Raw genomic sequence first — 24,409 nt, 5'->3', positions numbered from 1 at the left:
CTGAGCACACGAGGAAGACCAGATATAGCTAAAAGACACAGAATCTTGGTTTCAAACTAGAGTTTCTTGATACTTTTTTAGAGTTTTTTAAATAAATAAATATTTTATTGTTGGATCATCCTCCTTCCTCTCAGGCTGTGCTTGGGGCCACTCTGCTACTTTGTCTCTTTATCACCAGCCAAGGAGAGAGGCTTTCCTGCAATAGAGAGCAGCCATGCTTAGAGAAAGGGGAGATCGAAGTCAGTCTGGGTTCGGGGGCTGGGAAAGGGGTACAGGCAAAGGGCACAGCTCCAGAATATTGGTGGAGGAGGCAGTTCTCACGGGTGGGGCGCAGCTGCAGGGCCTCCTTGAAGTACTTGGGAAGCAGGAAGCCATCAGCATTCCCTGGAGTCAAGATCACCCCGTTAGCAGAGCGGAAGAAGGAGATTCCATCTGGTGGCAGAACTAGAGATGTGACCCATGTTTTATCCCTCAAAGAAAGGCCTAGGGTAGTCCCTGCTGCTTCTATACTCACCTGACAGGGCCAGCGGTCCATTGATGAACACAGCCACTTCACAATTTGGGCGCATGCCTATAGGGTCAGTTGGGGCTGGGACAACAAATCTGGACAGACTGATGTCCTATGATGAGGGGTGGGAAGGGGTTCTGTTCCATGCAAGGGAGAGGGCAGCCTTGGACAAGGGAAGCTGTGAACTTGAAGGGGACCTAGAAGGACAGAGTGGGTAGGAACAGGTAGGTGGAGGGGGGCACTGACCACTGATGACGCCAGGGTCTCCAGGCAGTCCTGGAGCCAAGTGGATGTGTGTCCTTCCCTGGCATGACAGGCCCTTGAGCAGGATGGATGGCCAGTGCTTCCAGAATGTACCATGTACTAGTACCAGAGGCAGAGCTTGTGGCGTCTCCAGAGGCATCAGCTCCAACTCGGGTACCTGGGATGTGTGGTTGAATGGGCAGCAGTGAGATCCTTTTCATTGACAGGGGTCCCATCTGGCTCTCCCACCTGTCCCCTTGACACCCACCTGCAGGGAGTGGCCCTGGTTGGCTCGGATGAGGGGGCCAGTGCTGGGATCTCCTGGCCGCAGAGTGAAGCGCTGCTTCCTGTTGGTGTTCACCACACGCTGCACATCTTCAGTGGAGAAGCTGTGGAACTGGGGCAGCTGCAGAAGGGTGTCCAGGGGTACAAAGCCATCTGAAGGCAGAGAGGTGCTCAGGAGCTGCCCTTGTCCTGGCCAGGGCCACAGTTAACAGGGGGAGCCACGGGAATCTAGAGCAGAGGCTGGGCCTAGAGGTCACATGACCTCTAGAAAGTCTCTCTTTTCTAGGTTTCTGATTCTTTTACCTTGAGGGGATAGGTGCCCACTCTTGGGATAGGTGTGTATTGAGCCACTTGGCTGGATGGGATGTACTCAGGCTTGGCTCAGACAAGGGCTCCTTTCCCAGGGGACAAGATACCGGACTCCACTCTGGCCTTCTTGCACATAGGAAGGATGTGCCTCCTGTACCTTCCCCTGGGGCTGTGGTGCCTCCCACTGCTCCCTGGGCTCCAGCCACTCCTCCCCTAGCTTTTAAGACCCTCACTTACCAGCCCCCATGGGAAGGCCCAGCTTCAGGGCCCCGTGGCGCAAGGCGTATGACAGAGCCTTGGACAGTTGCACATCTGGGTCCTGAAAGAGCCCAATGGTGGTCTGGATCTCAGTAGCGACCCCGCCCTGCAGCCCACCCTGAACCCTGAACAACCTGCGGCAGAGGAACACCAAAGGGAGCGGAGTCCCTTTGGTGTCCCCCTTTTGGTGTCTGTGATTCATCAGTCCCCCCCACACACCCCACCAGGGGTCAGAGTCCTTTCCCCTGTCCTCCCACTGGAGGGCGGGGAGGGGCACACCTGCTCCCGGGGTCTGTGAGCCTTTCTACCCGTGGGCCTTGCTGCTTCCTGCCTCCTTCCTCCAGAAGAGTTCATGGTCAGAAACTGTGGGGGAACAGTGACATGTGGAGCTGCTTTAAGGACCCTCCCATGTCCCCTCTCTGCCCAGAAAGTCACAAAGGCTCCCAGCAGGAGAGCTGCGAGGCGCTTCCCAGCATCAAACCCCCCGGTGCACGCAGGGAGCTGGGGCCAGGCTGGCGAGACTTGCCCACGGTCACACTGCAGCCTCGGGGCCCAGGCCCATCGCTGGCCCGTCGCTGTGCGGGCAAGGCGGCCGGGGAGGAGGGGCGGGCGTGGCGACCGACTCCGGGAAAGGTCGTGCGCACCGGAGCCTCGGACGCGCTCACCCTCGGAGACCGGCGGCCGGCTGCGGACCCCACGGGCCCAGGACCCGCCAATGAGAAGCCTTGGAATAAAGGGGCGGGCACTTCCGCTTCGGGGGAAAGGGGCGGAGCCTGCGGGCCCAGCCGGCCGGTAAGTTACTAGCGCTGGTGAGGCTGGAGGTTCCGGACTTGGGAGGGGTCCTCGCGCGTCAGGGGTTGGAGACAGGCCCTCTGGGATTGGGGACTTGAGCCTTGGGGGACCCAAAACCTTTGGGTGATAGAGATGCCCAAGAGTCTTAGGGATTTCTGGCAGCAGGAGACGTGGGCACCCAGCGGGCTCAGGACTCTTGCCTGGATGATAGGACTCCAACTACCCAAGGCAAGGCCAGGGAGGTTCAGCGAGGTTGGTGGTATCCCAAGATGATATGTGTCGGAGGAGGCCAGATGCTTGGGCCAGGGATCCCACCCTGCCTCCATCCCACGGGTGACAGGCCTACCTGTGTCCTCCCCCATAGCTGCCTTGTCCAGGCCATGGATCCTGAGGTATCCCTGCTGCTTCAGTGCCCTCCTGGGGGGCTGCCCCAGGACCATGTAGGAGTGGAGCTGAGCCCAGCCCATGACCGTCGCCCACTACCAGGAGGGGACAAGACCATCGCTGCCATCTGGGAAGCCCGGCTACAGGCCCAACCCTGGCTCTTCAATGCCCCCAAGTTCCGCCTGCATTCAGCTACACTGGCATCCACTGACTCTCCTGGTCCACAGCTGCTTCTGCGCCTGGGCCTTACTTCCTACCAAGATTTCCTGGGCACCAATTGGGCCAGCTCAGCCTCCTGGCTGCAACAGCAGGGAGCCATGGATTGGGGTGACAAGCAAGCCTATCTGGCAGACCCACTGGGGGTGGGTGCCGCACTAATCACAGCTGATGACTTCCTTGTCTTCCTGCGGCGCTCTTGGCAGGTGGCCGAGGCCCCTGGGATGGTGGATGTCCCTGGTGGGCACCCTGAGCCTCAGGTGAGGTGCCAGGCTGGGTACAAATGCAAAAAATCCCAGACAGCTCAGGGGAGCTGGAGTGCTAAGCCTTTCCTTCTGTTTTCTTCATACCTTAAAGGGAAAATTGGCCTAGTGTTTAACTGAGTCACCCCTGCTGCGGCACCTTCTCAGAGGGCTCCCCCAGGAGTAACTATCCACCTCTGTTGCCCACAACCCTCTCACATTCCCAATCTGCAACTGTCCTGTGGGGAGGCCAGGAAACATGGGGGGGGGGGAGAATGGGCAGAGGAAGATGCTTCACCCAACCCAACCCCCTGTATAACCTATTCCTAAATTGGACCTCTGGTTGTCCATCTGGAAAACGAAGGGCCTGGGGATCACTAAGACTCTTACACTGTGTCCACCCAGGCCCTCGGGGCCAGCAAGTGGGAAGACAGGGTGGGAAGAGGATGAAGAGCAGAGGCTGAGCCTGACTTCTCACAGGCTCTGTGCCCTGGTGACAGCCCCCAGCACAAGGACCTTCCGGGGGAACTGGTGGTACGTGAGCTCTTCTCCAGTGTCCTACAAGAGATCTGTGATGAGGTGAGTGAGGAGCGTTGCCCCTTCCTTCATGATGACATGAAGGAAGTGGGTAGAAACTGCTAGAATTCCATAGGTCTGGGTTGAAGGGAAGGTCTGCAGGTATTGAGGGAGCTGGGCATCATCAAAATGGAATTCTAGTTGTTAGTTCCCTAGGCCTCAAGTTCTTCCTCTTTCCAGTGGAAACAATTTTGTTGATTCAAAAAGGAGTAAATGGGAGTCTCAGTTACTAAATTCCCTTGAGTGAAGAGATTTCTCTTTGCTTCTGATTTTCCCATCTGTAAAATTAGCAGCTCAAGATCTAATATTCTGTGATCCAGGACACTTGTTCTATGAACCATAAAATATTGTACAAGGGTAACAGGCAGTTCTCTATGGAGAGGGGCAAGGATATGGACAGTGGACATTGACAGGTGGGACCCCCTGCCCCAGGTGAATCTGCCGCTGCTCACCCTGAGCCAACCCCTGCTGTTGGGCATTGCCCGAAATGAGACCAGCGCCGGCCGTGCCAGTGCCGAGTTCTATGTCCAGTGAGTGGGCTCTGGGACACAGGATCTTGAATCCTGGGGAAGATGGGTGGAAAGCATTGGGGATGTGACAGTTGGGGTTCCATAGGGATTCTACAGGACTGAGCTGCTCCCCAAACTATCCTCATGTCCTTGCCCAGGTGCAGCCTGACTTCTGAGGAAGTGAGGAACTACTATCTGAGTGGGGGACCTGAGGCCCAGGAGTCTACAGGAATCATCTTTGTGGAGACACAGGTGCGGGGTAACTTTCTGCATCTTGCTTGGACTATTGGGTTAGGGCCTGCAAAGAAATCTGGTGATGCATGTCTGGTGGGTGGGACTGGCTGGTACAGGAGACTCCCGGGTTTATTCCAAAGTCACAAAAAGAGACTCTCCTACCAAAGGGAAAGGCCCAGGGACATGTTAAGTCCTCTTAACATGTCTCCCTATAAACAGTGCTGTGCAGAGGGCTCTGAGGCTCAACCCCAACAGGAGACAAGGGCTAGATGTGTGGGTCTCACTGTCTTCCCCACAGAGAGTGCAGAGATTGCAGGAGACGGAGATGTGGGCTGAGCTCTGCCCCTCAGCCAAAGGCGCCATCCTCCTCTACAACCGAGTTCGGGGAAGTCCCACCTGAGTCAATGTAGAGTCCCAGCCCTGGGGGACTGTCATCACAGCTCTGAAGACAATAAAGAACTTTATTCTTGGATTCCATTGGCATTCGCTGTTTCCATGACAGGGTTCGCTGGGAGAACCCTGGGTGGGTGAGACCGAACGCGTCATAGAAAAGGAAAAGACAAAAACAAACACAAAAACACATCAGCTCGGCCTCAGTTTTCTCCCCCTGCAAGTGGGGATTAGAGACGTGCCTCCCATGCCAAGACAACGCGGGGTGGAAGCAGCTCTGTAAAAGTGCCTCGCTGCTGAGCAGACCAAAGCCATCTCCGCGGCACCGAAGGGCTGCGGCTGGGCCAAAAGGCTCGTTGAGGGTCGGGCTCAGCCGCTCCTGCCTCCCGGGACTGGAGGCCCGCGCATTTCGGCAGCTCCGGGGACCTCTGCTAAACGGCTCGGGCTGCACAAAGCTGGTCTAGGGGCCGGGGGCGGGGTTTAGCCACATACTCGCACCTTCCGGTAAAGTGGGCGTGGTCTGAGTCTAAGCCAATGAGAGCTCGGGGGCGGGACCCGCGGAGGCGCAGGAAATGACGGCGACTGCGGAGTTCGTAAGTGGAGTGAGGGCGGGACTTGGTTGTGGTTCCTCCCTCAACCTCCTTCAATCACTCTGGGTGGTTCCGGGGGTCCAGACCTGTAAGCCATAACCTGGAAAGACCTGGAGACAGGGCCGGGTCCAGACATGGGGGACTGATCCCGAGGTAGGAGGCCGCCCCTGGGCCTGCCTCGATCTTCTTTTGCAAGAAACCCCTGGCCAGGCTCCTTCGCTCTGCCCCAGCCGCGAAGAGTTTGATATCTGATCGGATCTGGTCTCAATGCACCCCTCTTGCTGGTCTCCTTTCCCCAGCTGTTCGCCAGCCGCCATGCTGCCCCTGTTGCCCCTGCGCCTCTGCCGGCTGTGGCCCCGCAGCCCTCCCACCCGGCTCGTCGCAGCGGCCTCTGGGCAGCGGTGAGTTGGGCTCCTGGGGCCCCCGGTTGTTCAGCGGGTTTCTATTGAGGGCCTGCCCAGCTTAGGCGCTTCTTTGCTTGCTGAGATAGGTACCTTGCAGTCTTGTCTTAACCCTCACTTTCATGTTGAGGACATTGAGAATCTCATCTGAGACTGAGATGACCCTCAAGGTCATCAGCGAGTTAAATGGGAGATCAGAAATTTGAGCCCAACAAAACCCCAATACTCTTTCCATAACTCCACTGGTAGTCAAGCATAACTCACAAGAAGTGGGGAAGTTGGGTACAAAGATGCAGATTCCTGGGCCCTGTTTTGGAGGTTCCATCCTGGAGGAATGAGATGGGTCTTCAGAAGCACCTTTGTCGTTTTTTGAGAGGGGGTCGTCCTATGTTGCTCAGACTGGCTTTTAACTCCTGGGCTCCAGTGATCCTCTTGCCTCATGTTTCTAACTGGGATGGCAGGCATGTGCCACCATGCCCGGCTTGGGAATCTGTTTTAAATAAACGTTCAAAGTGTTTGTGATGCAAGGATCTGAGGACTACACTTAGAATCCTGATTCAGACCATCCCTGAAACACTCCGAAAAGGAGAGATGGTCTGAGGACAGAACTGTCTTGGGAACTTCCTGAGCTCTCCTCAGCTCCTTCCTAGTGACTGAGTTGAAGGGTGTGGTCCAGGGAGGCTGGGATGGCAAGGCAGGGTACCAGTTTGGGCCTCTATCCACAGGTCTGGCCCCAGGAATTATTATGAACTATTGGGCGTGCATCCTGGTGCCAGCGCTGAAGAAGTTAAACGAGCTTTCTTTACCAAGTCCAAAGAGGTACTAGTGCTCCCAAGGTGGGGAGAGAGGAAGTGGAAGTCTGAGCCAAATAGGGGGTCACCCAACTTCCTAAGAGTAGGCCTGTGTCTCTGACTGGAACCCCATTCCTTCAGCCTGCCTAGAGGGTGGGTGCTATACTCAAGGATCTGCCCAGGTAGGAAGCAAAGCTGGGGGCACAAGACATCAATGAGCCTGATGAGCTTACTGTCTGCTCTTGAGAAACCTGCACCAGGGTATTTGGAAAGGAGGATGGCAGGTGTAGAGGGCTTAAATGAGGAAAGAGGGCTGGAGTCTGGGCTTCTTGACTTTTTTGCCTTCTGGAAGGGTGGGTCTTCTGGAGTGTTATTACAAAAGAGGGTCCCTGGGATTGATGTGAGCCCTTGTGGATCATCAGGATGGGAAGTGGGAAGGGTCACAGAAAGGGAGATAAGGGGAGTCCTGCCTTACCTCTAGCTGCATCCTGACCGAGACCCTGGGAACCCAGCCCTGCACAGCCGTTTTGTGGAGCTGAATGAGGCATATCATGTGCTCAGCCGTGAGCAGACCCGCCGCAGCTATGACCACCAGCTCCGTTCAGCTAGCCCCCCCAAATCTCCAGGGACCACAGCCCATCCCAAGTCTGCCCAACAAACACAGAGGTACAGGGGTCCTGCCCCTGCTTGCCCACACTCCCAAGTCTCCTGGAAAGCCTTATCTTCACATTGTTCCTTCCTTTGTCTTCAAGCAGCTCCTGGGAACCTCCCAATGCACAATACTGGGCCCAGTTTCATGATGTAAGGCCACAGGAGCCCCAGACGAGGCAGCAGCAGTACAAACACAATCAGCGGGTCCTGGGGTACTGCCTCCTGCTCATGCTGGCTGGTATGGGCCTGCACTATGCTGCTTTCAGGTGCATCCTTGTCCTCCCCAGGGTGATGGGCAGGGGGTAGGAGGGTGGTGAAGCCACTCTAGTTAGCGAGCCAGCTACTGCACCCTATGTCCTGTGTGCTTGTCTCCCACACTAAGCATTTCATGAAGTCAGTCTTTGGAGCCTTCCCTTACTTCATAAAGGCAGCACTGCATGACGGGCTAATGTTGTCATTTTCAGTTTTTCATAATTTGAATATAAATCTTTGATGCTGGCTTCCAGGAGGGCTGGAGCCAACCAAAATCAGGCATGAGAAGCAAATGCTTTGTAACAGCCTCACCAGCGACTGTCTTCATTTGGCAGCTGTCGTCTCCCTTCCACTCTCTCATGCATGCCTTGACATGGATTTTTCTATTAAAAAGATGCCTTAAGGCCCCCTGTCCACCTCCAGCAGCCTGCCTAGTTCAGAGGAGGAGTTGAACCTTTCTAGGCTCCTGGGAAGAGCATCCCTGTGTTCGGAGCTGCTTCACCACTTTCAGCAGGACAGAGACTTGGGTGCCATTGCATCCTGGATGGGCCTCTGCCACTCTGTGCCCCTCTCCCCACCTATTACAGGCACTGTTGGGGCAAGGTTCCTACAGATGTAAAACAGAGAGATCCTGGAACAGGGTGGAGGAGGCTTCAGGAACTGCAGGAACTGGAGTATCAGGGTTAACACCAAAGGTCTTGCAGGAAGTTGGAGCAGATACACCGGAGCTTCATGGATGAGAAGGATCGGATCATCACAGCCATCTACAACGACACGCGGGCCAGGGCCAGGTCTGTCCCTGCTCTATCCTGCCTCTGTTTCCTGTCCTTATACTACTGTCCTGGATCCCTGACCCTAACTCTCAGGTGCTCTCTCCTTCAGGGCCAACAGAGCCAGGCTCCAGCAGGAGCGCCGGCAAAGGCAGCAGCAGCCCCTACCCTCTGGGCATCCCCAAGGTCCAGGGATTATGCCTCCCAGCACCGGCCCCTGAGGGGCTCACCTAGATGGGACCTGTACTGTATTCCCTCCTTGCGCCCTGCCCCACACTCCGCACTCCCCACGACGCGTGCAATAAAGTGATTCTTAGAGCTCCTGTCCCGCTCGCTCCTTCAAGCCCAGCGCCCCCCGCCCGGGCCTCGCGCTGGGGCAGCGCCCCGCCCAGTGGGTTCTGGCGGCGGCGGCGACCAGGGAGGCCGGCCCCCTGGGCGGCACGTCCCCTTTCCCCTGAAGCGGCGGGAGGGGGTGTGTGGAGGGGGCGGGCCCCGTCGGCGCCTCGCCCCCCCCGCCCCCGCCCCACGGCCCGGTGGGGAGCGCGTGTCTGGGTCACATGAGCCGCCCGCCCGCGAGCCCGGGCTCGGCCCCCCGCCGCCCCCGCCGCGCCCGCCGCCGCCGCCCGCCGCCGCCACCGGCCGCCCGCCCGCCCGGCTCCTCCGGCCGCCGCCGCTGCGCTGCGCTGCGCTGCCTGCGCCCAGGGCTCGGGAGGGGGCCGCGGAGGAGCCGCCCCCCGCGCCCGGCCCCCGCCCGCCGCGCCCGGGCCCGCGCCATGGGGCTCTGGCTGCCGCCGCCCCCTGCGCCGCCGGGCTAGGGCAATGCGGGCGCCCCCGGCGCGTGGCCCCCGCGGGCACCATGCGCCCCCTGCTCCGCCGCCTGCTGTTCGCCGTGCTCCTGCAGCTGGCCCCAGCCCAGGTACGTGCGTCCCCAATATCCTGCCTGCTCGCCGTGCCCTCTCAAGGTTGGCGGAAGTGGAGAGGCGCCGAGCGGCCTCTGCCGAGGGGATCAGCAGGTTAGGCCTCCAACTTGAGCAACGTGGGGACCCCCGGCGGCCCAGGCATCCACCAGGAGATACCCCTCCTCCAAGGCCCGCCAGTCCAGTTCTGGAGCCACTCCTCCACCCCACCCCATCCCCTGGGTGCTGTGGGGGGCGGAGTTGCTTCAGTGCCCACAAGATCTGGTTCGGTGCCCACTGTGCCCGCTCCTGACCTGCAACACCAGAGCAAACCTGGCTCCAAGGCTTGGAGGAGATTTGATGGCACCGGTAGAGCGCATCTGGCGGGTCTTGGGCCAGGGCAGGCCCAGGTGGCCAGGAGACAACAGGTAAAGCTAGAGTGGAGGCCCTGGGACCGAGGAATCGGAAAGATGTCAGTGAGGCCGTGAAGCCTCCTGACTCAAGGGCAGAGCCCCAGGAATAGTCACAGGACAACTTTCTCCTGGAGGGCACCTTGGGTCCAGGTCTTTTCTTCCCCACAGGCCCCTGTCTCCCAGCCTGATGTCCCTGGCCACCAGAAGAAAGGTAATTGTTACAATAATTTCACACAAGCCAGTTCTAAGGAGTTGTCACTGCACTGACTCTGGGCTCCTGGTGTCTATCATCTTGTGAAATCAAAACTCCCCTGTAAGATGCAAACTATCCCGTTTCACAGAGGAGGACACTGAGGCAGAGGGGTTACTTGACAATCATGGGCGGGAAGACAGGTTAAGAGGGCAGAGGGGTTTGCTAGTGGAAGGTGGCTGTGATGTGGGAACTGGGGAAACAGCTGCTGGGAGCAGCTGCAGGAAACCCAGTGGGGATTAACCCTTGTGGGTCTGCCCGCAGTGGTGTCATGGATAGACGTGTATGCTCGTGCCACCTGCCAGCCTCGGGAGGTGGTAGTGCCCCTGACTGTGGAGCTCATGGGTACTGTGGCCAAACAACTGGTGCCTAGCTGTGTGACTGTGCAGCGATGCGGTGGCTGCTGCCCTGACGATGGCCTGGAGTGCGTGCCCACCGGGCAGCACCAAGTCCGAATGCAGGTACCAGGGCAAATGGGGCAAGCAAGTTGGGGGGACACTGGTACTCTGGGAGCTGAGCCAGCCCAGAGACTGGAGGACAAGAGGCTGGGGGTTGGTGGCCAGGCCCTGGCTGTTGGATGAGCTCTTCTCTCTCCAGCCCCTTTCCTGTCCCCCTCCCTGCTGTGTCTCCTATTCTTCTCCTGAGCACAGATCCTCATGATCCGGTATCCAAGCAGTCAGCTGGGGGAGATGTCCCTGGAAGAACACAGCCAATGTGAATGCAGGTGCCAGCCAGGCCCAACTTCTGAACTTGCAGAGTCCAGGCATGGGGGTGTCGGGCGTGGTGGTACACCACGGTGGGGACCGGGTTTCTAAGAGTGGAGCCTAAGATAGACCTGGGATCTTGGGCAAGAGAGCAGGATGCATGAATTTTCTGACCCTGTTCCTCTTTGTGCCTTCTCTTTTCAGACCAAAAAAAAAGGAGAGTGCTGTGAAGCCAGACAGGTGAGTCCCTTCGGGCTCCTGTGGAGCTGGGGTAGGAACTCAGGCCTGGCACTCAGAATATAATATGTGGGTGGCCAGGGAGTGCAAGAGCCAGTCAGGAAGCTGTGGTCCCCTCTTCTTCCTCCCACTTGGTTCCCCTGTCCATTTTCTTCTGCTCCTTGAATCTGTGCCTTCTCTCCAACCCCAAGTCCTGGGAAGACTCTTCCTTCCCGCCCCAGACATGTCGCTTCTCCTCCTAGGGCTGCCACTCCCCACCACCGTCCCCAGCCCCGCTCTCTTCAGGGCTGGGACTCTGCTCCTGGAGCACCCTCCCCAGCTGACATCACCCATCCCACTCCAGCCCCAGGACCCCCTGCCCACGCTGCACCCAGCGCCGCCAGCGCCCTGACCCACGGACCTGCCACTGCCGCTGCCGACGCCGCAGCTTCCTCCGTTGCCAAGGGCGGGGCTTAGAGCTCAACCCACACACCTGCAGGTGAGGGTTTGTGGGGTGGCACTTGATTGGGAAGGCATCAAGGCCACATCCTGGAGCAGGTCCAGGGCCAGCCTGCCAGTGGGAGAAGGCCAGGGAAGGGGAAGCTGTTGAGCGTGTTGAACAAACATTTACCAAATGTCTGCTGGCACTGGCATCAGCAGGAACACAGCTCGCGTCAGTCGGAACTCGTACAGGGGAAAGGTGGTGCCAGCAGAGAATTCTAAGGGTGGCAGTGGGGCACCTGACATATCTGAGGTGTTAGTCAACTCCTGGAGGAGGTGACATTTACCTAGAATGGAAATGAGGAGGACAGTGGCAGAGGTCTGGGCCTTCCTAGAAGCCTATACCACAGACATTTTCCCCATTATATGGGTGCTGAGCAAACGGGATATTTTGGAACCCCTTCTTCACCTTTGTCCACGGTGTCTCCCACCACCCGTGTTCCACACTGAGGTCATGGGATGACATAGGCCAGGCTAGGGGTAGGGGGATTCCTTGGAGATTCAGAGGAGAATGAGGTTCACAGGAGGTCACAAGGGAGTTCATCAGGAGGAGCTGGGGCTGCATTCCAGCCCTCACAACCGATCTGTTCCTTCCATCTTCAGGTGCCGGAAGCTGCGAAGGTGACACATTACCTTTCAGACTCAGTGGGCCACTTGCCTCACAGGCCACACCCCAGTGGGAGAAGAGAAAGAAGAGCCTGGGGAGAATAGCCCAGCCCCAAGTCCTGGAATCTGCTTTAGGACCTGGGCTTCTCAGAGGGCTTTCCTGCCATCGTTTGTCTCCCGAGGCTGCCATCTAACAAAGTTGATGAGGAGACTTGGCAGCAGCAAGAGGGGTCACATGCCAGCTTGTGGGGGATGGGGTGTTGTCTCAGTTTTTAACTAACTTGTGCAATTGAGTGTCTTACACCTGGCTCCTGCCTCCCCTAAGAAGACCCCAACCTCTGCAAATAATGGGCTTTGATACAAAAACTGTGACCCCCCCACACCCTGATAAAAGAGATGGAAGGAGCTATCCCTGCCTGTGTCACTGTTTTTCACTGTCCAGACTGGCTGGTTGGGATAGGAGTATCTGTATTACTCACTGCCTGCAAGACCTGGAGCTCGTCTTGTGTCGTGCAGATGGAGGCAGTGGGGCCCAAGCCCCCACAGCAGATCCCAGACAGCCAGAACCATGGATTCAGCACATTTCTTGTCCCCTGCTTATTACAAGGGTTCTGTCTTCTATGGTTAATGAACTTGAAGTTGGACCCAGATCTGCTGAGTGACCTTGGCTCCCTCTGCCCATTTTTTTCTGAGTCTCAGTTTCCCCATGGACACATGGAGGGAACAGTGGATTTCTGTGTTTGGGGCCCCCTAGACTCCAGACAAAAGTCTGAGTCTTGTGTTCACCTGATCATTTTCCTGTTAGGCTCTAAGGCTACTATCTGTCCTGTCCTTCACTCACTTCTGCCTAAAAGGAAAGTAGCAAAGGTTTGTGGCTGGTGGGCTCCTCTCAATTCAACCCACACTGTCTTCTCCACCTTCATCTCCTTGGCACCTTGGTGCTCCCTCATCTGTGGCTACATGAGACTCCTGACTTGTCTGAATCAAGCTCAGCACCCACTTTTCTTCCTGTAGCCTTCAGTGCCCAGGGCTGGGTAGCAAGGCAATGGACCCAAAGTCAGTGTTGGGTACCAATGTTTTGCCCTGCTAAGGCATGACATCCAGAGGCAGAGTTAACCCAAAGCAGGTAGGTATTGGGTCAGAGGGTGTACTCATGGTCTTAGTGGGCCCAAGGAAGAAGTGGGTTAAAGTGTAAGAAAGTTCCTGGGGCTAGGGATGTGGCTCAAGCAGTAGCGTGCTCGCCTGGCATGCGTGTGGCCCGGGTTCGATTCTCAGCACCACATACAAACAAAGATGTTGTGTCCGCCGAAAACTAAAAAAAATAAATAAAAATTCTCTCTCCTTTAAAAAAAAAAAAAGAAGAAAGTTCCTGAATGTGATTACTGTTTATAAATCATTTCATTAGCTGTGAGGTCAATTATGCCATAGGCCAGTTTGAGTGGGACAGATGAGGATTAAGGCCCTAGAGCTACCATTTCTGGGTCCATTTAGTCCCACTAGACATGGATGATGCTGCGCTTCACCTCCTGGCTTACTCAATTCTTGAGGTCTGTCATGATTTTTTTTTTTTTTTCAACTGAAGAAATGGACTCAGGCAAATTGGCCTGGAAATTAGGCCTTAAGTGTCTCCCTAACACCTAACACTGCACCTAGGTTTAGCTGCTTCTCAGCTACAGGTTGATTACTTGTTGATTCCACCAGTTGGGCACTAGTGGGTGATGGGGTCCCTGAAAATTAACGTCCTGTAGGAATAGGCCCAGCCAGACTATTGCAGTTATGACCCGGTGCTCGCTCGGTGTGCACAGGCAGGTGGGCACGGATGCTGTAGGAGAGGGGAGGGGAGGAGCCTTCACGAACTCAGGGCCTGGAGCTGCACATCGCACATTGTCCCAGTCCTGCACAGGCCCCTGGGGTGGGTGTCATCAAGCCCATCTACCAGGCGAAGGAAACCGCTCAAGGTCACACAGCCACAACCAATGGCAGATCTGGACTTCAAGCCCGAGTGTTACTCCGAAGCCCAGTTCTTCCCACAGGAGTGTACGAAGAGGCCAGTGGCAAGCAGGATTGCTGTGGAAGAGGCCAGGGACTTCAAGACCTCCTGGGGAACCCATGACTGACTGTAACGTCACTCTGACCCTTTATTTTTTTTTAATAATTTCTTTTTTATTTTTTTCTCTTTTGACATACATGACAGTAGATGTATTTTGACATATACGTGCATGGAAAATGTCACTCTGACCCTTTTATAAGTCATTTTGACTGAAACTAACGGACTACAACTCCACCGGAAGTGGCGTGTAAGTCACGTGGCGATGTGGGAGGCGGAGCCAGGGGAGAAGCGGCGCTAGGGGGTGTGGCAGCGGGTTTCGTATGGTCCAATAAGGGAGGGCGGCGTGGCCTGGCCTGCAGCGACAAGGACGCGCCTGCGCAGAGGCGGCAGCACGACCGGGGTTGACTCCGGGGGCGCGGCGAGGAGGTGAGCGGGGGCCACAGCCCGGGCTGGGGGTAACCGGGGTGCAGGAGGGCAGGCTGGATCAGGCCGGGCAGAAGCGGGCCGGGGCTCCGCGTGTCAGCGAGGGATAGGTGACGAGGAAACGGGCCGGGGTCGGAGCTGTCTGGAGATGCCGCAGGGGGAGGGTTCTCACGCCGCACGGGGCGGAGCCCTGGAGCTCGGGGCGGGACGTGGAATAGAAACGGGTGGGCCTTCCGAGAGGGTGCGGGTGGAAGGCGGAGCTCGGGGACGGGGGGTAGAGCTAGGACGGCTGGGGGGCGGAGCCTATCCCTTGGAGGAGGAGCTGGAACAGGTGGAAGGCGGAGCCTCGGGTTCGGAGACCGAGGGGGACGGAGCCCAGGCACTGGGGGCGGGGCCTCAGCCGGTGAGTGGCGTGGCTCCGGTTCAGGAAAAGGGGTCTAGTTCGGCTGAGGGCGGAGCTTCAGGGCCGGGGGCGGAACTGCACTCTCTAAAGGGCGGAGCCAAGGAGCCAAGTGAAGGGCTAAACCCGAGTAATGGCCCGGGGCGTCCACGCGGGGGCGGTCTCCGTGGTGGCCGAGCCTGGGGACGCGGTAGGCCGAGAACTCCCCCGGGAGAGGTGGTATGGGTGGAGCGGGCTCGGCGGCCAGCCGACACCGGGCCAGTCTGGGTGCCTCGGAGGCCCCCCAGGGCGCAGAGCTGGGGTGGAGCCTCCGGAGGAGGCACAGGGCCAGGCTGGGGGGTACCTCCGGAGGACCGGGCCTCCCCGGAGCCACCCAGTGGGGATGTGTGGGTGCCTCGGGGCCGACCCCCTGCAGCGGCCTCAGAGGTGTGGGTGTGCTGGGCAGGGGGCAGCTGGGTGTGGCGTGAGTGGGGCCGCCCGGTCGGGGCAACTGCTGTGCAGTCAGATAGGGTCTGGACTTTGCGTAAAGGGACGGGTGGGAACTGAAGAGCAGAGGTGGGGACCGCGAGGGAGGGAAGGTCTGGGGGTGAGCAAAGGGGCGGGGCCCTGGCTGCTGTGGCCTCCCCTGACCCCCTCCCCTCGCTTCTGGGGTCCTCATCCAAGCCCCCTTCTCACTGGACTGGTAAGTGTGGCCGCGGAGCTTTGGGGGAGAGGGTGGTGACCCGGGACAGGGGAGTCCCCAGGGGCAGGCAAGGTTTCGCTGGGGGTGGAATCCTTTCGGTATCTGGTGGTGCTCCATGCCCTCCCCACCCTCTTCCCGGTCTGTCGGTCGGGGTCTGTGCCCGCAGAGACATGAGGCTGAGCTGGATCCTGACAGTACTGTCCGTCTGCCTGAGTGCCCTGGCCATGGCCACGAGGGCCGAGGGCAAACGGAAGCTGCAGATCGGGGTCAAGAAGCGGGTGGACCACTGTCCCATCAAATCGCGCAAGGGAGACGTCTTGCACATGCACTACACGGTGGGTGAGGGGCGGAGCTCCTAGGAGTGGGTGGGGCTTCTGGGCACCTGAAAGAACTTGAGTCTGTTTTTTTCCCCAACCAGGTGGGTGACATAGGGCAAGTCCCTTCTCACCTATAAGTACATTTTCATAGTTCTTTCTCATCCTTCACTGTTTGCTGCCCAGCTGGTCACCAGAAGGATTCTTTTTTTTTTGTATTGGGGACTGTATCGAGGGGCACTAAACCACACCCCCAGCCCTTCAGCGCCACTAGTTGTTTAGGGCCTTGCCAAATTGCTGAGGCTGGCCTTGAAATTGTCATCCTCCTGCCTTAGATTCTTGAGTTGCTGGATTACAGACCCACACCACCATACCTGGCCACCAGCAGATTTTTTAGAATGAACTGTGAGCAACACCAGGCTCTGTGCCCTTAAGGTCTATGGCCACGGTGCTATGGGGGCAGGCCTGATGAAGGGCAGCTGAGGAGGGGTATCAGGAGTGGTTTCTGCTCACAAGTCTTCCCATGGTTCCACAGGGAAAGCTGGAAGATGGGACGGAGTTTGACAGCAGCCTGCCCCAGAACCAGCCCTTTGTCTTCTCCCTTGGCACAGGCCAGGTCATCAAGGGCTGGGACCAGGGGCTGCTGGGGTGAGTCTGGGGTTGGAGGGCTGGGGTGTGCATGGCCATGACCTAGGAGGTGAGCTGTGGGAGGCAAGCCCCACTGGGAGCCTGGGTATTGCCCTGGCTGAGCATGTGTTCTCCTGCAGGATGTGTGAGGGGGAAAAGCGGAAGCTTGTGATCCCATCTGAGCTGGGTAAGAGTCCCTGTGGGTTTTTTTTGGGGAAGGGTGAAGGTAGCTTCAGCCTCACTGATCCTCACCCTATCCATTCACTACAGCACATGCCTCCTTCCAGTCTGGCTGTGTCCAGCAATGAAGACAGGGCAAGGCTTGGGCGTTTAGCTATAGTGCCCGTCCTCTGTCTTCTAGCAGGCCTGTGGCATCCCTTCCTGTCTTCATCTCACCCTCCATTTCTGGCCTTGCTGCTGCAGGACCATTCCTCTCTTTGCCTGAGTTATTAGAAGAGAACGTGGCACAGCTCACTTTGTTTCTTGTGTGTTTTTGACAGGGTATGGAGAACGGGGAGCTCCCCCAAAGATCCCAGGTAATAACCCTTCCTACCACCCCACCCACCCTCTCCCTGGAGCCCAGATTCAAGTTTAACCCTACTTCTCCCTCCAGGTGGCGCAACCCTGGTGTTCGAGGTGGAACTGCTCAAGATTGAACGACGTTCAGAACTGTAGCCAGCTGCCATGGAGGGGCAGGGGGTGGGGGGCCATCAGGGACCAAACTTTAAAAAACAAAAAAATCCTTAAAAGCTCAAGGAGTGAACCTGTGTTTCTTTGTGGGCTCTGAGAGATTAAGACGTAGCTTCAGGGCTGGGGCATGCTCAGTGGTAGAGTGCTCGCTTAGCATGCTCAGGTCCCCCTCTGGCTTCACAAAACAAAAAAAATACCATAGTTCAGCCTCTCCCTTTTCCGGGTATCTCCCTACCCTGCTCTCCTTTCCTGACTGCAGAACCTTGGAGGTCTAGGCTCAGTGGCATGGTGACCTTGCCCAGGGGAAATAGTGTTCACATCTGTCACCAGCAACTCTGCTTCCCCAGCTCCTTTGAGTGCCTGGTCTGGGAGCCAGCACAGGTATATTGCCATGGCTACATGGCCCTTAGGAAGACCTGTGGTCACCTGGGGAGAAGCTGAGCTGGCAGCAATTGTAGATCAAAGTGTACCCCCTAAAACACCAGCCAAGCCTATTAGCTGCTCCAAAGGATCCTAGCTTTATTAAAGGGCCCGCGCCGCAGTCAATATAAAAACACAAAAAGTCCCATCAGTTTAATAACAATAAAAAACCCCAAAAATGGAAAACTGAGGGGGCAAGGGAAGAGGCCCCTAAGCCAGGGGCATGGGGAACCCTGCTCATGGCACCAGGCCTGGCCACAGGGTCCTCTGATATTGCTGTTGCTACGAGGTCGGGGACAGCGATTGTCCTGTGGGAGCCACCATTCACCTGGGTCAGGGACCCTTATTTCTTCTGGGGTGTGCTCAGCTTCTGCATGCCCCGGATCTTGTCCAGCAGGCCAGAGATGAAGGCCTAGACAGGAGGGGGTGGCATTAGGGATACTAGACCCCCCAAGGTGACAGGAACTGGGTCTCCATCCCACCCTCTGGGAAAACCACTTACCTCAGTGGGTTTGTAACAGTCAACCAGCAGCTCCTAGTGGGTGGGGTGAAGGAGGGGTAAGTACACTGTGAGTTCTCAGGGATGGGGGTCTAGAGTTCCCCTATACCCACTTCCAGGGAACAGGGGCCAACTGGAGGCAGAAATGTCACAGTTAGGCAAGTACCATCAAACCCATTTTTCAGAGGCAGAAACTGAGACCTGAGGTAACAGCTAAATGACTCAGACCAGAGAAGGCCTGGCTCCAGGGCCTCGCCTTCCCAAGGGGCAGTGCCTCCAGGCAGCCCTCTACCTGCTGCCCAATCCCCCTCACCTTGACCCTGGCAGCCCGGGTATCATCGGTCTCCATGTCCAGGAGCTCATCCACGTCAATCTCCAGCTCTGGGATCTCTTCTTCCTGGGGTGGCAGTGGGGGGGGGGGAAGAGGGTGAGACAAGGGCCTGAGTCGAGGAGTGAGAGGGGTTTGGAGTTGAGGTCCCTGCCTACCTCAGCACCAGCCTGCCTTTGCCCAGCAGACAGGGCAGCTGCTCTGAGAAGGAAAACAGATCAGGCCTGTGCCAAGGCAAATTGCCCAATGGGGGGAGCTTCCTGTCCCTGCCAGTGGGCACCGGGGGTGCCAGACAAGGCCAGACAGCCAGGGCTGGGGACCTTGGGCTGGGAACCTGGCAGATGTGTCTCCTGGACTTCCGGGCCCCCCATCTCAACAGAGCACTGATGGGACCAGCTGTCCCAGTTCATCACAACCCCTCCCCTCCCCCAAACACCTGTCATAGCTTCCTGGGAGTGAGGAGGAAGTAAAGGGTGAGGGGTCAGTGGGAAGAACCCATGCCTGAAAAAGTGGAAACAAAGAGCCCATGCTTTGGGGAGGGAGGGGGCGCCCACCACCCCTCCCCCCCAGGAAGCAGCTATCCCCTTCAGAGCCAGCTGCATTCCAGGGCTAGGCTAGGGTAGGGTAGGCAGCACCGGGCAAGCCCACTCCTCCACCCTGCCCCGGGGGGCCTGAGTCACCATCTGAGCAAACAGGGAGTCACGGGGTGGAGAACCAGAGACCCGAGATCAGAGATGGAGCTAACTTGCCCGTACACCAAGACAGGGCTCCAAGCTCGCCCATTAAAACAAGCAGACCCTTTCGAGTACCCTCACCAGTCAGACCAGCGCCTTTTAGCAAGTCTAAGCTAAGCCGGTGGGTTAGATCTCCTTCCACTACCAGCCCAGGCTCGCCCCTGTCCTGCCCCATGCCAGGCTATCCCTCGAGGTTTCTGGAGGACATCACGCTTGACCTGGGGAGTGGCATGAAGGAGGCCGGGTCTGAGGCAGCGGAGAAGGCTGGAACGACTTAGGTCAGACAAGAAAGAGCATACACTGGGGGCGGGGAGTGCGGAGAAGGGTGCGCGCGGAAGCGGAGCGCCCATTGACTCCGGTGACAGGCGGACTCTCGGTGGGGTTGCCTGGCAGACGACTCGGGGACTGATCTTAGGGTGTCGGCGCGGGGTGGGGAACACACCTGGCAGTCGTAGAGGCGCGTGAGCTGTTCCAAGATCCACTCCTCTAGGTTGAGGCGCTTCCGCAGCTCCTTGCGGTCGTACTTGACGGTGACCTTCCCTTGGCGTCTCACTGGGCCCTCGTCGTCCGCACCGCCCGGGCCCTCGCCTGCCGCCCCAGGGGGGCTCTGAAAGTACACGCGGGGCCCAGGGCCACCACCGCCCGGCCCAGGGGCCGGGGCCGCCAACGCCGCGCCCCCCGCGGGGCCGCTGTCCGCCATGGCGGCCGCCGGGGCCACGTGCGCGCCGCGGGCCCCTCCCTGCGCCGCCGCCTCCCGGACGCCCGCCGGCTGGCTCCGGGCCGCTGGCTCAGGTTAGCTCGCGGGCTCGGTTCCGCGCAGCTCCGCGGCGAGGGCGGCGGAGGGGGCGCCCGGGGGCAGCTGCAGCATGCGGAGCCCCCGGGCCAGGCCTGGCCGCGCCCCGCCCCCTCCCGCCGATCCGCCCGCCCTTTGTCCCCCGCGGCCGCCGCCCGAGCCGCCGCCGCCGCCGCAGCCGCTTTCTCTGTCTAGCTCTCTTCCTCCGCCCCCGACCACACCCCCTTAAAGGGCCAACCCCGCTTTGGGCCCCTCACCCCCACCCCGCCTCCGGGTAGCGGGTAGAGGAGGGTCCAGTCCGCGGAGGTCTGGGCCTGGCTGTTCGCGCGCCCCTAATTTAACCTCCTAGCCCCAAACCCAGGCTTATACTTAAGGACTTGCGCACCCGCCAGATCTCTAGCCCTCACTGGATCCGGTCTTATTCTGTCCTCATTGAGACAGAATGGGGGACGGGGGCGGGCGCACAGAGGCTTGGAGGGGAGAGGGTCCTGGGAGTAGGGCGTGGGTCCGTGAGGAGTCAGGGGAGACCCAGGGGTCTGGGTCCTACAACCCCTTGGCCTGCAAGGGACGAGCGGGCTCCTCTGAGCGGACCGACACGTGGACCGGGTTCCCAGGAATGGAGAAGTGGAAAAGGCGGGCAGGAGCTGCCCAGGTGCCAAGACGTCCTACTTGGCGGGGGTCCCACGCCCCCAGTGGAGGCGGCTCTGGTTGGGGTGGACAGAGCCGGCCCTCTGGCTAGAAGGGCCCGACCCAAGGCAGCCACCGCCCACCGGCCGAGATGGCGGCGGACGGGGATTGTGGGAAATGTAGTTCGCCGTCGGCCCCTAGAGGCCGTCCCGCCCCTGGGGCGCAGCCCGGCCGGGAGGCGCAAACTTGTTTGGGGCGCCCTCCTAGGGCCAGCCGCCGCCCTCCCTGCCCCGCAACCTGAGCGCTTACAAAGGAGGAAACTCCAGAGCCTACAACTGGCACATGGGGGAGCCAGGACTCAAAATAATAAAGGTAATAGTAACAGCTGACCCCTAAGGAGCGTTTATTGGGGCCCTCACCCAGTGGTTCTACCGTGAGGGTAGCTCCTCTGTCCCTCACATCTCTCTTAAGCAGGCTGAGCATCCCGTTCCCTCAATGTTTGATTCTCTGTATCTTCAAACTGACTCATTCATTCGTTCGTTCATTGTCTCCCACTTCTAGAATACGGGTGGAGAGCTGTGCTGGCCTTGTGGCTGATGCTCCGGATAGAGTCTGCTTCTCTGCAAACCCACTGTATTAGAAAGTTACCTGGTTCCTGCAGAACCCCAGTGCCTAGAATTATCAGACGCTTAGCAGGCAGCTCCACACTGTTGGGTGAACAAATGACTGAGTTAAAGAATGAGTGACCTGGGCTGGAGTTGTGGCTCAGTGGTGCAGTGCTTGCCTAGTATGTGTGAGGCACTGGGTTTGATTCTCAGCACGGTGTATAAATGAATGAATAAAATAAAGGTCCATCAACATCTAAAAAAAAATTAAAAAGAATGTGTGACTTCCTCAGAAGGTTGTGAATATTAAATAGGAGCGTGGCAAGTTCAATTTTTTAAAATATCGTCCTTATTTTATTTATTTATTTTTAATGTGATGCTGAGGCTCGAACCCAGGGCCTCGCAGGTGCTAGGTGAGCGCTCTACAGCTGAGCCACAACCCCAGCCCAGGCAAGTTCAATTTTGATACTAGAGGCTAATGAAATCACACGGCTAGATAGAGGGGGAGCTGAGATTTTGAGCTGTGTGCCTCCCACTCCTACAGTCCCCAGTCAGCCGGCTGACCAGTTCCACACAGGGTCTCAGGATCCCAGCTGTAGTAAGTCCCAGCCCCTCACAGACACTTTTTCTTCCCATGCAGGATAGAGCCCTCTACACTGGTAGGGTTTAGAGAGGGGTGGGATTGGCTCAAGGCCACACAGCAGGTGCTGAGCCAATCTTGAACCCAGGACTTCAAGTTCATCCTTTACTCTGTAATTGGGAAAAGAGACAAAGAGAAGACACAGGTGGGGTCTCTTGTTGAGGAAAGGGGGTGGGGCTTAGTCCAAGGGAAGGGTGCAGTGAGGGAACCTCCTCCCCAGCTCATCCCCTGGCCTTAGCCTCCTTCAGCCAGCCTGCAGGAGCAAGGCTGACCCTTGCTCTTGCAGATTAGGCAGGACCCACCCATCTAGAGCCTGGCCTCTGGCTGCAGGCCTGCTTGAGGGTCATTTTACCCAAGTCCAAATTCCCCACCATGCCCCACCTCACCCCATCAGGGCAGGCCAGCTTTCTGAACCCCAGAATTTATGGTGCTCCTGGATTAGAGAGGGGACATACTTGAATGGATTTTAGTACCCAACAGCTATTGTGGGAGTCGTGCCTACAGATCTCAGTGTCCCCAAGTTGCTGATTATGAATACTGGTCTTGTCCCTCTTCCCCTCAGGGTTGGTGTAAAGGTTTCCAGTCAAGTTCAAATGTTGGATCCCCCTTTAAGGGTTCTCTCCAGCATACCCTCTCTGCCTTTCCTTCTGGTCACCATCTGTACCACCCTGAGAACACACCCAGATTCCTCGGGTTGACTTTCCTGTCTGTCTGTCCCTTCCCATGGCTACCCACCCAGAGAACAGAATGGGCATGCTGACCTGCGCCTTCTGGAAGCCAGGCTGCCCTGCACTGCCTGGGTTTGGACGTGGAGGACTAGGTTCAGATCCTGGCCAGGGGCAAGTCACTTACCTGTTCCGAGCCTCCTCCTGGAGGCTGACCACCCTCACCTTCTTGTGCTGGAGCCCAGAGCTCAGTGTTCCTGTGCCGATCTAGCCATTTCTCCTCTGACAGAGTCCTCCTGGGACTGGGGTGTGCTCCTGCTCCTGTTCCTTCTAGCCTCAGACCGCAGCCCCACCCCTCCCAAGGTTCTGGCCCCCTCCCACCAGAGTGCAGCTAAGGCTGCCCATGGTCCCTTTCCGAAGCAGAGGCCCTGGGGAGGGTCCTGAGGGCCAAGCCCGCTCCCTTAATCGAGGGTAGAGGCCGGAAGGACTGACTTCTTTCCACCATTACTGCTTGCCGAGAAACCCCATTACCATTACCAGTGCTGGAAGAAAGTGTCAGAGGAGGAAGGAGCCTTCTAATGGGGGGGTTGCCTTGGTCTCAGGGGACAGGGGTGGGTGGAGAAGAGGCCCAGGCCCTGCAAGCAGGCTCCCATTCTGTTTTCCAAGGAGCTGTTGTGTGCTGCTTCTATGAAGTATCCCTGCCTAAGGCCTACGCCTCAGCTGGGTCCCTGACTCCATCCCTGCTAGACCTGTCCTAGAACTGACCCATGCCCTTTCCTTGCACTGGTCCCTGGATCCCTACAGCCTTCCCTCTTCTCCTGCCAAACTACCTTAGGGGGTGGGGCATCTCCCACCTTTGCTTACTTCAGCTTCCAACAACCCTTAGCTTCTGACCAGTGAAACTGGGTTCTGCTGCTAGAAAGCACTGGATGTGAACTCAGGCTTGTGGAGCAGAGGCCAGCCTCCACCCTGCTTGGCTTTGTTCTCCAAGTGAGGTCTGGTGGGCACTGGGTCTGGGAGAAGTATGCTTTGCAGCTCTGATGAGAGAAGAGTAAGATCACTGGTTGTCTCCCTTTGTCTCCTCAAGGGCAGGGAGTAGGGACAGGAAATCAGAGGGCTGATATCCTCCTACGAAACTGTGTGACCCTGGGCAAGTCCCTTTCCCTCTCTGGGCCTCAAGTGGTGATAATAATCACACCCCACAGAACCAAAGCCAAAGACAAGGAGATTCACTAGGTTGACGGCCAACAAGATGGGGATTTGGAAGAAGGCCAGTGCTGGTTAGGGCTCCCCCGGAGGATCTGAGAGCCTGGGGCAAAGGGGCCTGCAGGGCAGCTCCTCCCTGGCTGACCCCTCCTCCAGGAGAACCAGCTCAATCGCTTTCTGGGTTTCTAGGTGACTTGGCTGGCCCCTCTGGATGAGTTCTACTTTAAACCTGCTGCTGCTGCTGCCGCCGCCTCTATATTGGGGGGGCTCCCACAGGGGCCCTGAGGCAGGAGCCCCCCCAACCAAGCCCTGCGGGAGGGGCTGCAGCCCCCACCCATCCCAGTGCCCATGCGCGATAACCCCTCCTCCCATCACTGGAACACAGATTTCAGGGCACCTGCTGCGGGCCAGGCACTGCAGAGCCCCTCTGCAACCTCCTTCTTGGGGACACCCAGGAGGCTCTGGCCCTCTAGGCAAACCTTCAGTTTTCAGCAAAGAGGCCCAGAGAGGCAGACTGCAATCATAGGGTCGGCAGCACAGGAAGGGACTGTTCCAGGGCTTGCTCTGGAAGGCCAGGATGCTTAGGTCCTTGAAGGAGGTGTCAGGCGCCTGGTCTCCCAGGGCTAGGGGCGGGGGAGGGGCGCCTGCCGGCGGGAGGCCCATTAGCTAGCTAAGTGCTCCCAGGGAGATGGACCGCCGGCAGCAGAAGGGGATAAGGC

The 24,409-nt window shown here is 58.0% G+C and overlaps 7 protein-coding genes across 20 annotated transcripts; 5 read left to right on the top strand and 2 right to left on the bottom strand.

The window, feature by feature from the left end:
* Positions 1 to 45: 45 nt before the first annotated feature.
* Trpt1 (tRNA phosphotransferase 1) lies at positions 46 to 2,313 on the bottom strand. Of its 2 annotated transcripts, XM_026414462.2 has the most exons (8): positions 2,130 to 2,313; positions 1,883 to 1,966; positions 1,583 to 1,664; positions 1,020 to 1,189; positions 755 to 929; positions 515 to 571; positions 322 to 432; positions 46 to 196 (listed from the first exon to the last, which is right to left on the bottom strand). In XM_026414462.2, exons 2-8 carry the CDS (start codon positions 1,955 to 1,957, stop codon positions 156 to 158), a joined length of 711 nt encoding a protein of 236 aa, XP_026270247.2. In that variant the 5' UTR covers positions 1,958 to 1,966; positions 2,130 to 2,313; the 3' UTR covers positions 46 to 155. The 2 variants fall into 2 exon arrangements, with proteins under 2 accessions (XP_026270247.2, XP_026270248.2); XM_026414463.2 differs by lacking the exon at positions 515 to 571 and having other exon boundaries at positions 322 to 384.
* A 56-nt stretch (positions 2,314 to 2,369) lies between these two features.
* Nudt22 (nudix hydrolase 22) lies at positions 2,370 to 5,028 on the top strand. Of its 2 annotated transcripts, none has more exons than XM_026414454.2 (6): positions 2,370 to 2,395; positions 2,760 to 3,255; positions 3,718 to 3,816; positions 4,246 to 4,343; positions 4,481 to 4,574; positions 4,855 to 5,028. In XM_026414454.2, exons 2-6 carry the CDS (start codon positions 2,776 to 2,778, stop codon positions 4,954 to 4,956), a joined length of 873 nt encoding a protein of 290 aa, XP_026270239.2. In that variant the 5' UTR covers positions 2,370 to 2,395; positions 2,760 to 2,775; the 3' UTR covers positions 4,957 to 5,028. The 2 variants fall into 2 exon arrangements, with proteins under 2 accessions (XP_026270239.2, XP_026270240.2); XM_026414455.2 differs by having other exon boundaries at positions 2,391 to 2,412.
* A 459-nt stretch (positions 5,029 to 5,487) lies between these two features.
* Dnajc4 (DnaJ heat shock protein family (Hsp40) member C4) lies at positions 5,488 to 8,719 on the top strand. 6 transcript variants are annotated; one of them, XM_026414456.2, is made up of 7 exons: positions 5,488 to 5,539; positions 5,836 to 5,937; positions 6,663 to 6,756; positions 7,210 to 7,394; positions 7,481 to 7,645; positions 8,336 to 8,422; positions 8,514 to 8,719. In XM_026414456.2, the coding sequence occupies exons 2-7, from the start codon at positions 5,852 to 5,854 to the stop codon at positions 8,620 to 8,622; spliced, it is 726 nt and encodes a 241-aa protein (XP_026270241.2). In that variant the 5' UTR covers positions 5,488 to 5,539; positions 5,836 to 5,851; the 3' UTR covers positions 8,623 to 8,719. The 6 variants fall into 6 exon arrangements, with proteins under 6 accessions (XP_026270241.2, XP_026270243.2, XP_077653531.1 ...); XM_026414459.2 differs by lacking the exon at positions 5,488 to 5,539 and adding an exon at positions 5,580 to 5,689; XM_026414458.2 differs by lacking the exon at positions 5,488 to 5,539 and having other exon boundaries at positions 5,563 to 5,937; positions 7,481 to 7,617.
* Positions 8,720 to 9,166: 447 nt separating this feature from the next.
* Vegfb (vascular endothelial growth factor B) lies at positions 9,167 to 12,637 on the top strand. 4 transcript variants are annotated; one of them, XM_026414451.1, is made up of 7 exons: positions 9,167 to 9,317; positions 9,879 to 9,921; positions 10,225 to 10,421; positions 10,611 to 10,684; positions 10,869 to 10,904; positions 11,245 to 11,379; positions 11,985 to 12,637. In XM_026414451.1, the coding sequence occupies exons 1-7, from the start codon at positions 9,258 to 9,260 to the stop codon at positions 12,004 to 12,006; spliced, it is 567 nt and encodes a 188-aa protein (XP_026270236.1). In that variant the 5' UTR covers positions 9,167 to 9,257; the 3' UTR covers positions 12,007 to 12,637. The 4 variants fall into 4 exon arrangements, with proteins under 4 accessions (XP_026270236.1, XP_026270234.1, XP_026270235.1 ...); XM_026414449.1 differs by having other exon boundaries at positions 11,144 to 11,379; XM_026414450.1 differs by having other exon boundaries at positions 10,611 to 10,723.
* A 1,746-nt stretch (positions 12,638 to 14,383) lies between these two features.
* Positions 14,384 to 17,229, top strand: Fkbp2 (FKBP prolyl isomerase 2). 4 transcript variants are annotated; one of them, XM_026414439.2, is made up of 7 exons: positions 14,424 to 14,463; positions 15,524 to 15,542; positions 15,709 to 15,877; positions 16,392 to 16,504; positions 16,624 to 16,670; positions 16,984 to 17,019; positions 17,097 to 17,229. In XM_026414439.2, exons 3-7 carry the CDS (start codon positions 15,713 to 15,715, stop codon positions 17,156 to 17,158), a joined length of 423 nt encoding a protein of 140 aa, XP_026270224.1. In that variant the 5' UTR covers positions 14,424 to 14,463; positions 15,524 to 15,542; positions 15,709 to 15,712; the 3' UTR covers positions 17,159 to 17,229. The 4 variants fall into 4 exon arrangements, with proteins under 4 accessions (XP_026270221.1, XP_026270224.1, XP_026270225.1 ...); XM_026414436.2 differs by lacking the exon at positions 15,524 to 15,542 and having other exon boundaries at positions 14,384 to 14,463; XM_026414440.2 differs by lacking the exons at positions 14,424 to 14,463; positions 15,524 to 15,542 and adding an exon at positions 14,962 to 15,050.
* On the top strand, positions 14,534 to 15,406 carry LOC144254361 (uncharacterized). Its single transcript, XM_077797436.1, has one exon. It carries the CDS (start codon positions 14,609 to 14,611, stop codon positions 15,404 to 15,406), a length of 798 nt encoding a protein of 265 aa, XP_077653562.1. The 5' UTR covers positions 14,534 to 14,608.
* A 502-nt stretch (positions 17,230 to 17,731) lies between the features above and the next one.
* Ppp1r14b (protein phosphatase 1 regulatory inhibitor subunit 14B) lies at positions 17,732 to 20,037 on the bottom strand. The gene is given in 6 exon segments (XM_026414435.2): positions 17,732 to 18,005; positions 18,096 to 18,128; positions 18,406 to 18,489; positions 19,597 to 19,881; positions 19,883 to 19,986; positions 19,989 to 20,037. Coding segments are annotated over 6 exon segments (609 nt in total). The 5' UTR covers positions 20,023 to 20,037; the 3' UTR covers positions 17,732 to 17,936.
* Positions 20,038 to 24,409: the final 4,372 nt, after the last annotated feature.

Source organism: Urocitellus parryii, chromosome 4 (genome assembly GCF_045843805.1).
Source record: "Urocitellus parryii isolate mUroPar1 chromosome 4, mUroPar1.hap1, whole genome shotgun sequence".
NCBI classification, from domain to species: Eukaryota; Metazoa; Chordata; class Mammalia; order Rodentia; family Sciuridae; genus Urocitellus; species Urocitellus parryii.
The sequence above is the reverse complement of the archived record's forward strand: the minus strand, read 5'-3'. Positions and strand labels throughout refer to the sequence as shown.

Bases quoted from the DNA above. Each gene is read 5' to 3' on its own strand.
- Trpt1 (XM_026414462.2), bottom strand. From the start codon at position 1,957: ATGAACTCTTCTGGAGGAAGGAGGCAGGAAGCAGCAAGGCCCACGGGT. The intron at 572-754 runs GTCAGTGCCCCC...CTGACCCTATAG, and splicing joins AGACCCTGGCGTCATCAGTG to GCATGCGCCCAAATTGTGAA. The intron at 433-514 runs GTGAGTATAGAA...TTCTGCCACCAG, and splicing joins TGGACCGCTGGCCCTGTCAG to ATGGAATCTCCTTCTTCCGC.
- Nudt22 (XM_026414454.2), top strand. From the start codon at position 2,776: ATGGATCCTGAGGTATCCCTGCTGCTTCAGTGCCCTCCTGGGGGGCTG. The intron at 4,344-4,480 runs GTGAGTGGGCTC...GTCCTTGCCCAG, and splicing joins AGTGCCGAGTTCTATGTCCA to GTGCAGCCTGACTTCTGAGG. The intron at 4,575-4,854 runs GTGCGGGGTAAC...TCTTCCCCACAG, and splicing joins TCATCTTTGTGGAGACACAG to AGAGTGCAGAGATTGCAGGA.
- Dnajc4 (XM_077797404.1), top strand. From the start codon at position 5,804: ATGCACCCCTCTTGCTGGTCTCCTTTCCCCAGCTGTTCGCCAGCCGCC. The intron at 7,395-7,480 runs GTACAGGGGTCC...TTTGTCTTCAAG, and splicing joins TCTGCCCAACAAACACAGAG to CAGCTCCTGGGAACCTCCCA. The intron at 7,646-8,335 runs GTGCATCCTTGT...AAGGTCTTGCAG, and splicing joins CTGCACTATGCTGCTTTCAG to GAAGTTGGAGCAGATACACC.
- Vegfb (XM_026414448.1), top strand. From the start codon at position 9,258: ATGCGCCCCCTGCTCCGCCGCCTGCTGTTCGCCGTGCTCCTGCAGCTG. The intron at 10,422-10,610 runs GTACCAGGGCAA...TCCTGAGCACAG, and splicing joins AGCACCAAGTCCGAATGCAG to ATCCTCATGATCCGGTATCC. The intron at 10,724-10,868 runs GCATGGGGGTGT...TTCTCTTTTCAG, and splicing joins TCTGAACTTGCAGAGTCCAG to ACCAAAAAAAAAGGAGAGTG.
- LOC144254361 (XM_077797436.1), top strand. From the start codon at position 14,609: ATGCCGCAGGGGGAGGGTTCTCACGCCGCACGGGGCGGAGCCCTGGAG.
- Fkbp2 (XM_026414436.2), top strand. From the start codon at position 15,713: ATGAGGCTGAGCTGGATCCTGACAGTACTGTCCGTCTGCCTGAGTGCC. The intron at 16,505-16,623 runs GTGAGTCTGGGG...GTTCTCCTGCAG, and splicing joins TGGGACCAGGGGCTGCTGGG to GATGTGTGAGGGGGAAAAGC. The intron at 16,671-16,983 runs GTAAGAGTCCCT...TGTTTTTGACAG, and splicing joins TGTGATCCCATCTGAGCTGG to GGTATGGAGAACGGGGAGCT.